Source organism: Nesoenas mayeri (genome assembly GCF_963082525.1).
Source record: "Nesoenas mayeri genome assembly, chromosome: 2".
Taxonomy (NCBI): Eukaryota; Metazoa; Chordata; class Aves; order Columbiformes; family Columbidae; genus Nesoenas; species Nesoenas mayeri.
The window spans coordinates 102,099,079-102,116,492 of NC_137543.1; the positions used below are offsets into that span (position 1 = coordinate 102,099,079).

General features: G+C 40.1%; 2 protein-coding genes across 5 annotated transcripts; one reads left to right on the top strand and one right to left on the bottom strand.

Moving 5' to 3' along the window:
• Positions 1–4,130: 4,130 nt before the first annotated feature.
• On the top strand, positions 4,131–5,532 carry HSBP1L1 (heat shock factor binding protein 1 like 1; the record flags this gene model as incomplete). Its single annotated transcript, XM_080364171.1, has 3 exons — positions 4,131–4,175; positions 4,370–4,436; positions 5,393–5,532. The coding sequence occupies 3 exons, from the start codon at positions 4,131–4,133 to the stop codon at positions 5,530–5,532; spliced, it is 252 nt and encodes an 83-aa protein (XP_080220297.1).
• Positions 5,533–8,782: 3,250 nt separating this feature from the next.
• TXNL4A (thioredoxin like 4A) lies at positions 8,783–17,378 on the bottom strand. 4 transcript variants are annotated; one of them, XM_080339379.1, is made up of 4 exons: positions 17,258–17,378; positions 16,860–17,033; positions 9,735–9,838; positions 8,783–9,055 (listed from the first exon to the last, which is right to left on the bottom strand). In XM_080339379.1, exons 2-4 carry the CDS (start codon positions 17,010–17,012, stop codon positions 8,884–8,886), a joined length of 429 nt encoding a protein of 142 aa, XP_080195505.1. In that variant the 5' UTR covers positions 17,013–17,033; positions 17,258–17,378; the 3' UTR covers positions 8,783–8,883. The 4 variants fall into 4 exon arrangements, with proteins under 4 accessions (XP_080195505.1, XP_080195507.1, XP_080195506.1 ...); XM_080339381.1 differs by having other exon boundaries at positions 17,332–17,362; XM_080339380.1 differs by having other exon boundaries at positions 17,253–17,340.
• Positions 17,379–17,414: the final 36 nt, after the last annotated feature.

Sequence of the window (17,414 nt, forward strand, 5' to 3'; positions counted from 1 at the left end):
ATGCTTTTTCTGCACGTTGTGTCCCTCTGAACAACAATTGCAAGGCAACACAAGAGAAGCTTCCCAAGAAGGAGGGAAACACCGAGCATAGCATGACTCAAAGACCCAACCCTACAATTTAGTAGCAGAAATACCATGACTGTGGTGCAAGAACAAGCCTGTACCTAGCCTTCTCCTCTTCAGAGAAAACTTTTACAACTGATCATGCCTGTGCCAGCAAAAAACAAAACACCCCAAAATTTGCAGTATTATTTGTATCCTGCCTCCTGATCTACAGCCAGACAAGCTGCCATGGTGGCCCAGGAACACTTGCCTTCTTGTCTCCTTCCAGGACTAAATTTGCTGTTTTATTTTTTACTACACATCTAATATTAGGCTTTTGAGACACTCTCTCTCCATCCTCACCTCCATTCCAAAGTGCCCCTGAGCCAGACACGCTTAGTGTGCATGACCAGAGGATTCCTGACCCCTGGCATACAAAATCCCATTTGTCAGCAGAGGCGGAAGGGACTTTATGTAACATCCAAACAACAAGTGTAATGCATTTCTACAAAACAATTCTGTTATTGCTCCACACTGAAGGTTTTTACAGCATGGCATCTTATAGTGGTGGCATTCAACTTGGAGCTTAGGACTATGAATGCTTAAACATACTTTTGTTTCCTATCCTGCTACCCTGACTTCTCCTTACAGCATTGGAGGGACTGGAATTTCCCTAGGAAAGAGCAAGGGAAAGACGCTTTTGATACTAGTTGAGCGTAAAAGCAGCATGTGAAGAGTTCACAGCACAGGCTGGCAATTCTGAAATTGGATGGAAGCAGATGGCTCCTCAGTCTCTAGGTCACCTTATTTTTTATTTTTACTTCATGTGCTTCATACCAAGAGGATATATTTAAATTGAAAGTGACTAAGTCTAAGTTTTTCACTGAAAGAAAGTAGCATAGAGCACGTTTTGTCATGGAAAATTGATTTATAATGTCAAATCTTCTATTTTGTTCCTCTCTCTAATCCCCTCAAGACCTGTTTTTGTATTCACTGCCAACATTAACTTCTTGGTACCCTTGTAGTAAATGAAGTATTCTTTGCTTATCACAGTAAATACTCTTATGAGCACCAGTAGCACTGGTTGTTTACTGGTTCTCAGCTAAACCTCTGCCTTTGAAACAAAAAGAAAACCAACCAAACAAAAAAATTTTGCTGAGCTTCCCTTAGCCCATGGGTGCACACCTAACATGGATTACTGCTTTTAAAATATGACTCATCTTACATTCACAGATTTTAGGCCCTGGAAATGTATGTAACAGCTCAGCAGGCAAACTGAGCCCTCTGAGGAGGGCGAGAATAGCAAACGGCAGGGCAAAGCCAAGAGTGCCAGTTCCATTTTAAATAAATTCACTGTTAAGCGAAGTAATTTTGGTCTTGCTGTTTGTCTCTTCTATTCTTAGGTTTTCTGGACTTTGGAACTTTTACACAACCATTTTTTGTTTTACAAACACTGCAATTTTTACTCCATAAACCCAGCTGTGGAGTATTGGCCTAATTCAGCTCAAGAAAAGGAAGGGGTAGTGGGAGGTAAAGGGGATAACAGAGAGCGTCTGCCACGGTTTATTGCCACCTTACATTAAACTGTAACAGATTTAAACAAGGAGGGCTGTTCAAATTAGCTGTGGAGGTCACACGGTAAAAGAATGAGACCTTTGGAGGGGGAATCACATGGTGAAATATTTTCTTTATTCTTTAGTCTCCTTCACACTTTAATTGCCTTTCCTCCATTGCTGTGCTGACTGGATACCACATGTTTTTGTCCTGACCCTACTGACCTGCCTTGCAAACAAGAGGAGCTATTTACAAAAAGCCTTTACTGAGTCATGCTTGTTTTCAGTTGAACTCTAACCAAGCCATTGCTAAAATGCAGTGCTACAAAGATTTAGTGCAATTCCTGCAAACTCGGTGGCTGTATAATGCGTGCTCCTCTACTGCTCAGCTGTTTCTTTACCCCTGCAAGCTCTTAACTGCAAATAGGAGTCTGGCTTTATTCAAGACATCTGGACACAAGCAGACAGCCACTTCAATGGGCTCCAGAGGAAAATATTGCTGCCTAAGAGGGAAGCTTAATGCATCTGCTCTAGCAGGAGGGAAAACTAGGAACACTAATGGCTCTTATCAGGAGTAAAAATGCAAAAACAGTAGAGCTCTACTATCTAGCTGTAAGGGAAGGGAGATTTATTAGCAACAAATAAACAGGTAAGATGCAACAAGTGTTTCTTACTACTTATGCTACAGAATGAAAAAAAAATATGTGGTTGCATCTAGTGGCTATGTACAGATTCTATGTACATATTATTGTTTAAATCTGGAAGCTTTCTAGAGCAGTAACACTGTTAGAGCACTCAAGCTCTGCAAAATTTGCTTGATTTTTCTTTCTGCAATGAGAAAGGCAAGCAGGAGAATCCGCAAGAGCACGAAGATAAGCACATACAGAGGAGAAGCCATGATTATGGGAAGCAAGCAGCAATGCAGAGGTTTGCTTTGATGCTAGAATCTCACCACATAACATGCCTTCCTAAATCAGGTTGGGAAGGTCAAAAACAATTGTGTTTATTAAGAAAGATTCTGAGTGCTAGGCTTACAAGAGGTAATCTTTCCAGCATTTGAGGTCAGTCCTAAGGCAAGACAGAAACTTGTTACAGATGAAGGCAATGTTATGTGTTCGGCATATCTATAAAATAATAGACTAAGGAAAGCATTCGCCCAACAGTGATGTTCTCCTAACCATATAGGTGAAGTAAATTGAAAACCTCTTCATTTACATCAGGCAACAATTACAGCAGCCAGGACCTATGTGTACACAAGACAACACCTCTGCGACAGATGCATCAGGAGCTTTTTATGCTACAAAGTTGAAAACTGCAAGGGTGACCAACATGCTGGCACAACTGTAAGAGGCACCACCCAATTCGTGATGATGTTTTTGGTCTTGTCTATTTAGACAACAAAGCTGGTGAAGGGTCTGGAGCACAAATCTGATGAAGAGCAGCTGAAGGAACTGGGGCTGTTTAGCCTGGAGAAAAGGAGGCTGAGGGGAGACCTGATCGCTGTCTACAACTACCTGAAAGGAGGTTGTGACATGGAGGGTGTTGGTCTCTTCTCCCAAAGAGCAAGTGATAGGACAAGAGGAAATGGCCTCAATTTGAACCGTGGGAGATTTAGATTGGATATCGGGAAAAATTTCTTAATGAAAAAGGTTGTGAAGCATTGGAACAGGCTGCCCAGGGAAATGGTGGAGTCACCATCTCTGAAGGTGGTTAAAAGACGTGTAGATTATGTTCTTAGGGACATGGTTTAGTGTTAGAATTAGGTTAATGGTTGGATTCAATGATCTTGAGGGTCTCTTCCAACCTAAATGATTCTATGATTCTATGCTATTCTGGTGCAAGGAACTTCAAAAAAGACAGTGTTTTTACCACTCTGCATTACAAAACTAATGACATGGGGAAAAGGAAACAAACCTTAAAAACCAACCAACAAAAACCAAACCTGCAAAACTTCGGCCTTGTTGGTAGACAAAGAAACATTTTTCATCCTTTGTCACGTCTATGCAATCATAAGCAATGGGTATAAACTGGAACACAGAGGTTTCCATTTAAATTTGAGAAGAAACTGCTTCTCAGTGAGGGTGACAGAACACTGGAACAGGCTGCCCAGGGAGGCTGTGGAGTCTCCTTCTCTGGAGACATTCGAAACCTGTCTGAATGCCTTCCTGTGCAATCTCATCTAGGTGTTCCTGCTCCAGTGCGGGGGGTTGGACTAGATGATATTTCAAGGTCCCTTCCTAACATTCTGTGATTCTGTAAGACCTCTGAAGCTCAAACCTCAACACCCTTAGTTAGCTATAGCTCCGCAGAATTACGATTTATTTGGAAAATAAAGGAATACCACCGCCAGATGGTATCCGACGATCCACCCGCTCCCTTCAGAGCTCGGCCCCGGCGAGCGCCCCAGCCGCCCGGCCTGCGGCGCGGCGGAGCAGCGGGCGGGGCGCTCACCTGCCCGGCCCGGCCCGGCCCGCCCCGCCCCGCGGTGCCGAGGCCAGGGAGGCGGGCGGTGGGTCGCGGCGCGGAGCTGAGGCCATGGCGGCCGCCGACCCGCCGGGCGCCAGGGACCTCTCGCAGCTGGTGAGCACGGGTCGGGCTCCGGCGGCGGGGAGCGGGGGCGGGTTTTTGGGCAGCCTTGCGGCGGGATGCCCCGCACTGCCGAGCGGAGCGGGGCGGAGAGGCGCGGTCCCGGCGCCCCGGCCTGGCTCGCTGGGCTGTAGCTGCTCTCCGTGCGCCGCCGCCCGAGGCTCCTGCTTTCTCTCTCTTTCCCCCAGGCGGAAAATCTGCTGCACCAGCTGCAGGAGAATTTTCAAGCTCTGACTGAAAAGATATCGCTGAGAAATATCCTCTTTTGAACCTCGGTTACTGGCTCCGCGGGAGGTTTCGTGCGGCCGCCGGCCCCCGCCGCGGTACCCAGCCATGTAAAGAGGCACTTTGCATTTGAAAATCGGGCTGCGCTTTCTCGTAATCATCAAATTAAGCAATAATGATTGCCGTTGCTAAACACCTATGATGTAGAGCCAGCTGAATTGTCCCACTTCCCCCCCCGCCCCGGTCCGTTTATTTTTCCCAAGAAGGAAATTCTAAAAAATGTTTTGCTGAAAGGATCAACTCCCAGTGAGCTAGTCTCTATGCAGCAATTCTTGAACTCAAGTAAAATAAGCAGCAAATTACGTGTAAAGATCCCAAAGGCACATTTAAAAAGGACTCATCTTCAAAAATGCCACTTAAATCAGGGTATTGCTATGTGTTGTCTAAAAACAACTGTTAGCCTCCTGAGCATGGGAAGGTGCACCCTCAAAAAGAGAAATTAAGACCTAAAGGAGCTCCAAGCTTTCTCATTAGAAGTACTTACAGAATCTTTGCTCTCTGAAACTGCGAATTTATTACATTATCTGTTTTTTTCTGTAACTCAACCTTTCAGGAAGCAGCTGCTTTAGTGTAAGAGAAGAATATTTTAGCAACACCCATATTCTGGTTGTATGTGTTGACTGGATGGTATCACCTAGGAGTTCCTTGGAAAGCAAGCAATCTCTCACACAGAAAATACTTCATTTCACTCGCAGGCATACAGGAAGGCATCTGAAAACATTTAGAACTTGAATGCTTCTCTGTTGCGAAAGAAAGTGGGATTGTCTTGTAATAATAGATCTTGTGCATGTTTCATCTTGTGTTAGTGTTGAATACGTAAGCAGCTGAGACATCTGGAATAAAGCTTCTTATTTTTTCTCACAGAAGAAAAATATACAGAATTATAGAATTATTTATTTATAAATAAGTTATCTTTAACTTTTTACTGGAAGAAATGGGTGAGCGCATTGATGATCTCGAGAAGCATGTTGCTGACCTGATGACAGAGGCTGGAATAGAAAACACCGATGAAGAGCTGAGAGTAAAGAAACTTAATTTTTACTGTATTTTATGTGCTTCCACTTGAACTATGGGCAGTATCTAGCATGAAAATATTGTTTACATATTTATCCTACCTGCATTTACTTGGATTTTAAAGTATAATGAAATATTTTGAAATATTTTAAAGTATTTTAAATTACCTGTATTTCTTTTTGACAGAAGCCAAAGAATGCTACCACTTTTTCAAAAGAACACCAACTGTAGCTTGCTGCATCTGTCCCAGCTTAGTGCCACATCCAAGGGGTAGTGCAAACTAATCCCAAATATGTAAACTGAGGCTGTGCATTTGTATTAAAATGTATGTGGCTTAAAGCACTCCTGCCCACCATTCCTGTCCCTCGAGTATGCTAACCTAGCTGACTGATGATTCTTGCTGGTAGAAATTTATGTACGTCTCTTTCTAAACCTGCTTTCAGCTGCCCAACATAGCTCAGAGCACACCTTGTAAATACCGTCACCCCTCACAGAGCAGTTGTTTGTTCTTGCAGCAGTAAGACCAGGAATAGAAGGATCAAGGATAACCTCAATATTATAGAATCATTTTGCCTGGAAAACACCTTTAAGATAATGCACTGAGTCCAAGCATTAACCTAGCACTGGCAAACACTGTGTAATATAAAATCATGCTATAGTTCATGTGCTGGATTTTATATTGCTATCTGTTGCAAATGCTCCCCTGCTCCCAATGGACTGCTGTTTTCAATATTCATGAGACAGCGTTCCTTCTGTGTTCTGTGGGTGGGAGTGACGTTTTCTGCCTGTTGTTGTACACTTTCCCGATTCAAACTGAGACGCAGCAATTATTTTTGTCCTTTAGAGACTGCTTACCCAGTGAAAGACAGGAATGTCTGTAAAGATACTGATAATTTAGGCATCTATTCTTTCTGATGCCTTTTTCATTACAAGCTATGAAATAATTTTAAGAAATATAGAAAGGTAGAAGATGTATTTAATTGTAGAGACATCTTCCTGTTTTTATGCTGAATCACATTCATGAATAATTAAACCACTGACCTACTTATTCACTGTTTCTTTGCAGCACTGAAATGAGGACGTGACCATGAAAGATAAAGGCAGAACAGCACCACACTGAATCTGGGAGTTTAAAATCAGTGTCCCTAGTCACAAAATGTGTCAGCGAAAACAAACATGCTTGGTTACAGTGGAATTTTTTTTTTTTTTAAACTATTGCCCTAGGAAGAAAAGTATAAAGCTGGGTTTATTCACCTAAATGAGACACTGTCTTTCCTGTATTTAGGAAAGAACTGTTTCAGCGGGAGGCAAAACCACTATTTTGGACAGAAAACTATAACCTATGTAGTCAATGTCACAAACTTTTTCCATGTATGAAAATGTATTTAATCTATTTAAATATTAAAGTTTTCATCATATTTCTTTGTTGCCTTTTTAACGTAAATGTTCTCAGAATAACAAGATCCTTCTATAACAAAACTTTTCCATTTGCATGTGCCATTTTGATGCAGCTTTAAATGTTTTACATTACAAAATGCACATTATGTTACAGGGTAAACTTATGCTGCAGGACAGCTGCGAGGGGCTGGCTGGCTGGCATGTGGCTTTGCAGGAAAGGAGCGGAGCCTGGGGCACAAGCTGGAGAGTGCTCTGGCAGTGCATGCTGCAGCCACACACTCCTCAGTGTGAGCACGTGTAGATTTGCCTCTGTTCAACTGTGATGAGAGCATCCCTAGAATAGTGTCAACTTGAGGGCTCCCCAGTTGAAGAAATACATTGTTATGATGGAGTTAAAACAGAGACCCACCAAGATATGGTGGAGAACAAAGTGTAAGAGGGTTTCAAAGAATTGTTAGTCCAGCCTTAAGACTATAGCTTCTTTCTGGCAACAACTACCCCATGGTAGGGTATGGGGAACAGTTTCATTTTACAGGAGAGCATTAATAGACACAATCTGGAACAGAGTAAGTTCCAGCTATTATGGATGCACTCTAAAGGTGCTCAAGTAAAAGAACAGGCTTTCCAGAAAGGCTGAGGAATCTCCATCCTTAGAGATGCTCAACACTGGACACAGTCCCAGGCAACCTGATCAAGGGGAACCTACTTTGACTAGGAGGTTGGTGGTCCCTTCCAGCATAGAGGATTCCATAATTAATAATCACTGCAAGCTAGATTAAATTTAAGCAGAAATTGAGATGCTATGTTTTACTTTCTTGACTCATTCTAAATAATCTAAAACATACCTGATGGTTAAAAAAGCATATTCTAATTCGTCTTGTGACAAACTGGACCTCTCTGTATAGTCTGGCTTGTTTTTTTCTCAATCCTTTAAATACACATGTATCAGATAAAAAATACCAATGAATAAAAAAAAAAAATCCAAAACCTACCAACCAAACTTCTTCCCTCCCCCCCAACAAAGAGACAAACAAACAAAAAACCCACAACAAACAAAACAATCAACCTCAAAATAAAAAAACCCACCCACACAACACTGGCTATATTACCACAAAACAAAAGTTGTCAGAAATGTAAATGGAAACTTCAAAAGCCATGCCACAGTGGAATCCAATCCAAGTCTGATGAATTTATGTGCATTTTAATATAGACTTTGACAAACTGGAGGTCAAATGAGAGAAAGCACAGCTCATCTTCTCTTCAACTGATGAGTATGCAGCCAGCTACAGAACTGCAATTACTCTTCGCCACTGCAGAACTACTAAGCAAATTGGCTACTGTATGCTTAATTACCATGACAAAGAAGTCCATTACCACAAGTTAATTAAGTAGGGAGGAGGTTCCAACTTTCTCTGACTTCTGCTAAATATTTATTCCCTGAATTTTGCTAAACTTTAATAAGTGCACCTTTGTGTTTTGTTCCTATTTTTAGTGGATACATAAGACCAAGATACTCTGCAAGGAGATTCTGACAGAAGTGATAAGCCTTCGTCTTCAACACTGACTTTGCAATTTGCATTTGTTTCCATTCTCAATTTAATTAGCTAAAGAAAATTAAGGTGAAAAGTGGAAATCACTTTATTCTTTTAAAAAGCTATAGCATAGTTTTCCCAGATATTTGTGTAACAAAAGCAAACAGTTGAAATGTTTTTCTGCAAACAGCCTTTTTGTGTACAAAAATACGTAATAACAAAAGGACAACACAGAGTAAAGTCTACAAAAAAATTTAAAAAAAAAAATCCAAAATTCAACTACAGTCTTACTGCAGACAGTTCTAGGCTTTGTGTTTTCTACTTTTCCGAATATCATTCAAAACATTTAAATAATTCAAAATACGCTCAAAGTTGAAGGAATTGTTACCTTTTTTCTTTAATATATATACACACAAAAATAAATTTAAGTGGATGTAGGGTTAAAAAAAAAAAAAGGTAGCCCCCAAGAAGTATCAGTATCTGTACTTAGTGGAATAATCTTTTGGTGATACCACCAAACCTCGACCTTTGCGGGCTCCTCTATAAACAGTTTCTATAATGTCAATCATCTCTTGCTTATCTTCCATTGCCCAGTTGATCTTGTTGTTATTACCTGTACCTAGATCAATCATGATGTGTTTGTTCCTTTAAAGGGAGAGGAAAAAAAAAGAAACAAGTTAAAATGGTATTATAATTCACAAAGAAATTTCATATCCCTCACAATTCTTCGTAGGATTCAAAAGAAGTTCTTATAATCAGTCTTGCAAAATAAGCCTCAAAGAAAGAGTATCCACTCCTGTCACTCAAGCCAACATTTTACTGTCTTTTTCTAAAGCTAGAATAAAGACTGCAAACATGCCCACAAGATTGCTACTCAGTGCAATTATCTTCAACATATTCCTCATAGTTTGTATTTCTTTCCCACTACTGTCTAACACTAGAGAGTTCCATGCTTGTCAGTAGTGCATTTTATCTCATCAATGTAGACGCCTTAGCTCCAAAACACCTTAATACTTTGGGTATATCTTTAAAGCAAGTTTGACAAGCCTGGATGCCATATTACTGCAGTATTCTATACAAAGAGTTTCATATTTAAAGCTAAAAATAATGGATTCACTATCACTAATGTGTACTCTATTATCAAAACATTGTTACTAGTCTAAATGGAAAACAAGCTATTTCCTATTTGATCAGTTTACTCTTTTGGAGAAAGATGAAAATATAAGCATCAGTATGCTAACATGCATTTAGAAATTATCTACTGAGACACTGTGTTTGACATACAAAAAATTTAACTGAGTTACATTCCAGGATCATCACATACCTGAAGAAAAACATCACGGTACAGGGATCGTACAACTCATACATCTTGTTGAAGTCTGGTACTTCAGTGATATCCACGAGATAAATAACAGCAAAGTTTTTTACCTAAACAGAAGAAAACAGGAAATATAAACGCAATATATATTACCAAGCCTTTGATTACTTGTATTACTGATTAAAAGATATAAGCTTTCGTTATTGCAACATTTACTTTCCAAAATAATAATTTATAAAATCACAGTAAACTATCTTGCTATTCTTTCTAACCACAATGACCAATTAACATGGAAAATATTTTTTCAATATAGCCAAGATGCTGATTTGACATCCAGTATGAACTGAAAAGACCCTGTGCTAAATCAACATCCAGAGAAGCAAATGTCCTTTACATACAACTGAGACCTCAGAGTGACATGCACAGCTCTAAACAAGCAGAGTAACTTCTTTGCCTGTCATCGGCTGCTTTTAGACTTCAGAAAGCTAATGATCTAAAATGCCCTGGTGCCTGCCTCCAAGCATTTTTCCCCTCTAAACCACATAATTTCTTTAACAAGGCTCATTAAATTAAAGTAAAACTGCTAATTTAATAATAAAAACTGAGAGCTTTTTTTGAGAGGTATAAGCTAATCAGGAGCTTAAAAAATTAATTAATAATGAAAAGATGACTTTGATGAGAAGCTATTCTCTGTGCAATTCTGGTAAAACAGGCTCTCATTTTGCATAATTACTGAGTTAAATGCAGAAGAATCCTTCCCCTTTAATGACACAGTTAATGTCTTAATTCCTGGAAGAAAACCATGTCACATTTTTGTTTCCTTGTTGTAGCATATTTGGACTTAAGTGGAATTAGAGAAGCTTTAGTTTGTAAACTTAGCTCACACATGTACAGTAGACATTAACACACACATTAAAACAAGTCAGTAGGCATCTAAATTATGTAAACCTTTAACTATAGGGTAATAAAATACTCACGCATTATACCATGAACACACAACCTTGCCCTGCCCATCCTTCCTTACATGCAAATATAATTTTAGTCCTTCCCATGTGACTAAGCAAAATTACTAGTCTGAGGTTAATGTAAGTGCTTGAAGATTTATGACAAACTTACTGTTTGTCACCATACTTGCCACTTCTTAAGTTTTTCTATCAAATGTGTGTAAAAGCAATGATGATTACAATTTCTGCTTCATGAAAGACATTTTATTTTAGTCCACAAAACAGGATTAGACTGTACCAGAAAAATACTATATATGCTGTACCCTGTACTTAACATTTTAGCAGGCACTTTAATTCAGGAAGTATGTAGATGTTTAAAAAAAAAAAAAAAACAAAAACACAGAAGCACACAGTAAATAAATTTTGACGGACTTCTACTTCAAGACAAGTTTCTAGATTATAAAAAATAATCACACTTCAAACATGTAAGTAAGTATCACTAGCAAAGAAAATAAAAGTCTCTTCTGGAATGACACAGCATTAAAATAGTTTTTACTATGCTTTTTTGGAGCCAGCTAGAATCCTAGATTCTATCAATAATCTAATGAAAACATTCCATTTAAGCCATCTTCCAAAAGAGGTAAGAGGTAAAGCCTTGAAAAGGAAAGTTATTCATAATATTGTATCAAACTCTTAGCACCCTCAGAAGTTGTCATTCATGCCCTTTTCAATTTTATATGAAAGATGTCTAAGAAACTTAATGGGATGTTCAGAATCAGCTGAGAAATGACTGAAGTTACTCCACGACTAGCCTCAGGAGGCAAGACAGTTGTTTTTTTAAAACAAACAAAACAACAACAACCCCCACCCCTCCAAATCTGATGAGCCATTTTTATTTTCTCCTATCATTCCTTCTTCCATCCTGCTGCCATTTTTAGCATCATTAAAAAAAAAAAAAAAAAAAAAAAACAACCAAAACTTTTAGTCTTACATCATATATATTTAATTTAGTTCAGCTGTTGCAGAAGCAGAAAATGCTCGTCACTAACAGTGAATATCAACAGCTTAAGATTTTAGAAAAGAGAACCAAACTATTCAAGTCTTAAACAATCACCTTTGCACAGCATACATGCAAGTTATCACTGTAATCGAAGTATCTCAGACATTAACTGAATCTTCCTTCTACCTACTTTTACAGAAGTGAAACTGATGACAGTCACGCACTCAAAAGCTTGTATGAAGTCTAAAGGAGACCTCAAAGCTAGACACAGACTCTCAAATTCGAATTCAGAACTCTAAAAGTGGCTCTATTCTTCCCCCCTTGCTTTCTTTATTTCAAATTGGACAAGATTAGCACTTCAAAACCACTGAGCCTGCAAGTGCACTGAATAAGGACATGTTCTATTGAGTTTGGGCGCTGGCTGCCAAGGCTGTCCGTGACGTGGGCGTTGCTGTGTTAACACTCCACTACACGGAGCAGCAGGAGGGGGGGATTCAGGCCCAATAATAACTAGATAAAAACACAGGTAAGAGGCAAATACAGAAAGGGGGATGCAGAAGCACTGCTGTGGCCATAATATCTCCTGTTTAGTAGCCATGCCACACCAGGCAGCCTTGTCACTAAGATGCATTTTATTTCAACACAAGACAAGCCCTGCAGAACTACTCAGATGCCTCTCCTCTGCACAATATGGACCAGTTTTACAGCCTGAAGAAGCATCTACTGACCCAGACACAATAATGGCACCAAGATACAGCCAGCTTCACAGCAGTACAGAGCAGCCTCTGAGTTGGCCTCACATAGAGCTGGCTCTAATTCAAAAGGCTTTAGCTCAAGTTTCATTGGAAGCAAAAGCAATTGAAGTATTTCTGGATCCGGGCTGGTATGGATGCAGGAGCTGATCTATACTTAAGCTAGTAAGTCTGCAGAGACAAACCAAAGCTTAAGCTCTCCCCATCCATTGAGACACAAATCCATACCCCAGAGTTGTCAGCTCAAAAACTACGTCCCTATACAGAACACACTCTGCTATCATTTCAAGGTAGTGGTTGCTAAGAAGGTTTCTTTCTGACTTTTGAGTTATAACTGGGGATAGAGTACGGAGACCTCAGAACAAGAATTAAATACAACTCTGAGCAAGCAGACCACACTAAATAAAAGCAGCTGCAGTTGTAACAATTGAGACTACACTGAGGTTGCTAACATAAACCAAAATTTTGCAGTTGAGACAATAAGCAAAAAGCCTTGTGGTATTGTAGAAGTTGAACACAGAACAACACAAGTTTACTCTGAAAGTACTTAGCCTGACAACATAAACTAACGTAAATTTGTTGCAGTAAGTCAGGTGCTTTCTGAAAAAAGAAACCCCCTAGTGTTAGACCTCCTTTTACACAGCTCCACATTTGTTCAATACCTAAAGATAAAAACATTTTCAGTAGAAAAACAAAACCTATTAACTTCTGAATGTATTTATTTCTGGCACGCTGACTTCCTTTGTCCATCTTCCAATTCAAAACTTTCTTACCAGGCCATTGCAGCTGCTGTCCATGGGGACAGAACAGAATAGGAAACTAAAAGTCAACCAGCAGCATGGATTCAAAAATATATCAATCTTACGTTCATGGGATGGGCTTCTATTTAGGTTATTTTTCTTCTTAATTACTGTAGGTTTACAGATTAGTCTGTATTACTCAATAAAACCAAAAAGTACATTATTGCCTAGCTACAGTTACAGGCTATTTTAATACTTCACAGAACTGTATCTACTTGGATGGACAACTATTAAAACTTTAAAGAGTACATCTCAAAACTATAAAGCAGAGGAATCTACAGGACCCTTAACATCAGATACAGATTCTGTATCCTATCTTGATCAAGACCACACACTTAGCGGGTAAATAGGAAACAGATGTAGGAAAAGTCATATGCCAGATGAAATAAATCTCATTTGTCATCTCAAGTTCACTCTCCCGACTTTCTTCATTAACAAAGTCATTAAAAAAAAATAACGCATTCCTACAAATGGGATTGCCACAGTAATATGGTCAATGACTAGGAAGAATGGCAACAATCATGAAGTTTCTTCAAACTCCTGTTAGGGGTCAGTAATACTCTTGTTTGTTTGGGGTTTTTTTTTGGTTGGTTGTTGTTGATTCCAGCTCCCTTTAGGAAGCAAATCTCACAGCCATACCTTATGGCCCAAAGTGCATGCAGCAAATACCTAAGGAAATCTGAGACAAGATCTAAGATTCCATCTTCTCATCTTTCTAACCAGCTTCTAGACAATGTTTTTTATGTTTAGATGTCTTTATGGACAAGGAAATCACAAGAAAAAAAAATACATGAACTGAGACTACCTTTTGCAACAGATCATTCAAGTTGAAGGCAGGTAGCAGACTTGTATTACTGAACTGACAGAGGCTGCAAACACAGTAGGTATAAACTTCAAAGTCTGTACTGTCAGTATTTATATAAACTTTTTCTTGCTAATTATGCTGTAAGTTTAGGTGATAAATTTCTAGGGAAAAAGAGAAAGACATATGCTGAGAGCAATGCTTACAGCTAATAATTTTGAAAGCTAAAGATGAGTTACTGCATTAGCTTCACTTAACTTTAATTAAAAACACCAGTAACTACAATATCAGTATTTTTTTTATACCTCTCTCCTTGCCCTCACCTTCTTTTCCTCTGTCACTTTTCATGTAACCTTAACAGAAAGGCAGAGGCACAACTAACGTTTAGCAAAAGCCACAGCTATTAACACTTCTGATTACAGTTAAATAAATTCAAAACATTTGAACAATCCTCCCTAAACGACCTACAGGTTAAAGTGACTTAGTTTCACAAGAGGTTACCCAATTTACAGTACGCAGTCCTAGATAAATCAGGGGTTTAAAATATTTATTTTTAAAAGGGCTATTAGAGAGTAATTTACCAACCCTGTATTTCAGGGGTTGGGTTTTTATAATCGTGACCCTCCTTTCAAAATAAATAAATAGATAGATAGATAGATCCTCAAACTGTATTTTTAAAGCAGCAGCTGCAGGTGTTCCAGAGGAATTTTTTGAAACTCAGTTCTTAGATGTTTGGTTGAAAACCTGACATATGAATAATTCTCATTTGTTTTGAAACTCAGTGAAACCTTGCTTCTTTTGCATGTAACACTGGGAAAAAAACCAGAGTCAACTGTAAGTGGAGTACCTTTCAGTGAAAATAATCTGCTTTGTATTTTCTTATAGTATTCTAGTTTCTTTGCACCCAGAATGATTCAAACTGAAAAAATTCTGTTTTCCTATTATAAAGTACAGATAAAAATTACTGCTACCCAAAAATACACTGCAGATGAAAACAATATTGCACCATGGTAACAAATGTAAAATATGGCTACATTTTCTTCAATTGTAGCATACAATTACAGCATGTTAACATTCTATATTATTCTCTAGCATAAACACCTGTACAATTGGAGCTTCTACTCACTCTTTAAAACAGCAGAGATCCAAACATGGCTTGTAAGCAAGAGGTTGAGGAAGGATTTCCCCCTTTAATTTGCCATTTCTGCAGAGGGAGATTTTTAAATGAGAAGTTACATTGTTCTTTCTTCCCCCAGTCACCCCTAACTGCTAACATGTCTGCCGAATTGCCAGGCATCCTGCCAAAGTCCATACTAACAGTATCAGAGCGTAAAATACTCCCACCATGTTAAACACAAAACAACTAAATTAAACCAAGTCACAACATCTTACTGTATTTTATTATGTCTTAACATTTGGCTATAGGTACAGATCTTTCATTGTACAGATTTTTGAGACCCAAGTTCATTTATTTTAAAATAACATTAAAAGAGAAAGGAGTACACCATGAAAATAACTCTCTATCAAGTTATGCAGTATGCACACGATTTTACATGAAGATAGTTTTTCCTACCCAAGTTACCATTTCTGGTTCAGATTTTATTTCTGTTCATTTTCTATGGGGCTCAGTTACAGAAGAGCTGTCAATTTTCTACATCTATTCCTATGCAAAACCTTTACCAAATACGCAAAAAGGTACAAGACAGTTGATTATTTATGTTAACAATCTAATTTTTCTTCAATATCTATCATTATTTTTCTTAAGTGAGTGACAAGCTGTCGGCAAGCATTCAGTTTCTATCTGAAAGCAGCTTCAGAGTTTGTCTCCTAAAATTGATTTCAGCCCATGCAACTTCACAGAATGCCATCTGTCTCCACAAACAACGTCACTAACAGATAAATCAACAGTATCCTGTACATTTTAGGATCTCATCATTTTAAGAGTCAAAATGAAAGCAACTTTGCCAGTTAATCAAATGGAAGTCTGAAGCTACCATACATTCTTATGGTAAAGTGACAGTGCTGCACTGCCTGAAGCCACAGCAGTCCTAGTACCGAGCACTTGTTTTGTGCTTGAATGACAGATCATTAACAGGCACCGATTTTTATTTCAGAACCTGCAACACTCCTTTCACACCATTAACTACTACAAGCATCAGGGCAGTCGATGACTTGAGGCAACACTTATGAAAGCAAACCAAATGGCTTTCTTGCTGCCTCCTAAAGCTAGAATACCTCTCCAGAAACCCAGTCACAACTGTAAGGAACATTTAACGAAGGAATGTTGTTTTTGTAAAACTAAGGAGCTGGTGCCTGACCTCAGCGGAGAGGTGAAGAAAGACATCAGACTATGAATCCTTAATGTGAAACAAAGTATCTTCAAACTAACTCTGGAATGCATACTGATACCTGTATTTACAAGTTAATCTAGGGGGAAGGGCAGCCAAATAGTCAGGAACCCATATTTTAAATAGATCGATAAGGGGAAGGGTATTGTTAGAATTAGAAGAATAAAATATGTAAACTGAGGCAGGCGTCGGGTAGTCTGTAAACCCTGAAGTACCAACCAATGGCGAACAGGGGAGGGAAACTGCAGTCGGGATTTGGGGGGATATAAGCAGGGACTTTTTACCCTATTATGTATGCCTATCATTAGGTAGAACACCCGATCTTGCAAAATCGTTATTAAAATATGCTTTGCTGAGAGATCCTTCCTGGGCCTATTATATTTGCAAGGTAGTTGTTTCCTACACAACCTGCCTCAGGCTTCGCATAAGCCACGTGAAACACGGAGCGCAGACAGTGACCGCCTCACGCCACAGCCCCCGTTTACCTTCTCGGCGATGCTGTACAAGACCTCATCCATCTTCATGCAGGTCGGGTCCCAGTCGTGCCCGAAGCGGATGACCACGACTCGGTCCTCCTCCGAGAGGATGGCCTGGTCCACCTGCCAGCCGTTGTGCAGATGCGGCAGCATGTACGACATCCTGGCGGACTAGTGAGGCGCCTGCGGGACGACAGCAACCCCCCCCAGAGCTGACGGCCCGGCCGGCTCCGCAAGGCTCCGCAAGGCGCCGCCAGCCCCCGCAGCCGCACCCCCCGCCCGGTGGCTCGAGGCTGCGGCGCAGCAACTCGCCGGGCCCTTGCGGGACGCCACGGCCGAGCCCCTCCCGTCCCGTCCCGTCCCGTCCCGTGCCGTCTCGTCCCGTCCCGTCCCGTCCCGTGCCGTGCCGTGCCGTGCCGTCCCGTCCCGTCCCGTCCCGTCCCGTGCCGTCCCGTCCCGTGCCGTCCCGTCCCCGTCGCACCCCGTGGACACCCTTCTCTCGTTGAAACGGCGCAACAGAGCCCCTGCGCGAGAGGAAGCGGAAGTGACGAAGCACGTCCGCAT

Coding starts and splice junctions, on each gene's coding strand:
- TXNL4A (XM_080339379.1), bottom strand. CDS start 17,012: ATGTCGTACATGCTGCCGCATCTGCACAACGGCTGGCAGGTGGACCAG. Junction 9,839..16,859: donor TGTACAGCATCGCCGAGAAG/GTAAACGGGGGC, acceptor TCTTCTGTTTAG/GTAAAAAACTTTGCTGTTAT. Junction 9,056..9,734: donor ACCGTGATGTTTTTCTTCAG/GTATGTGATGAT, acceptor CTCCCTTTAAAG/GAACAAACACATCATGATTG.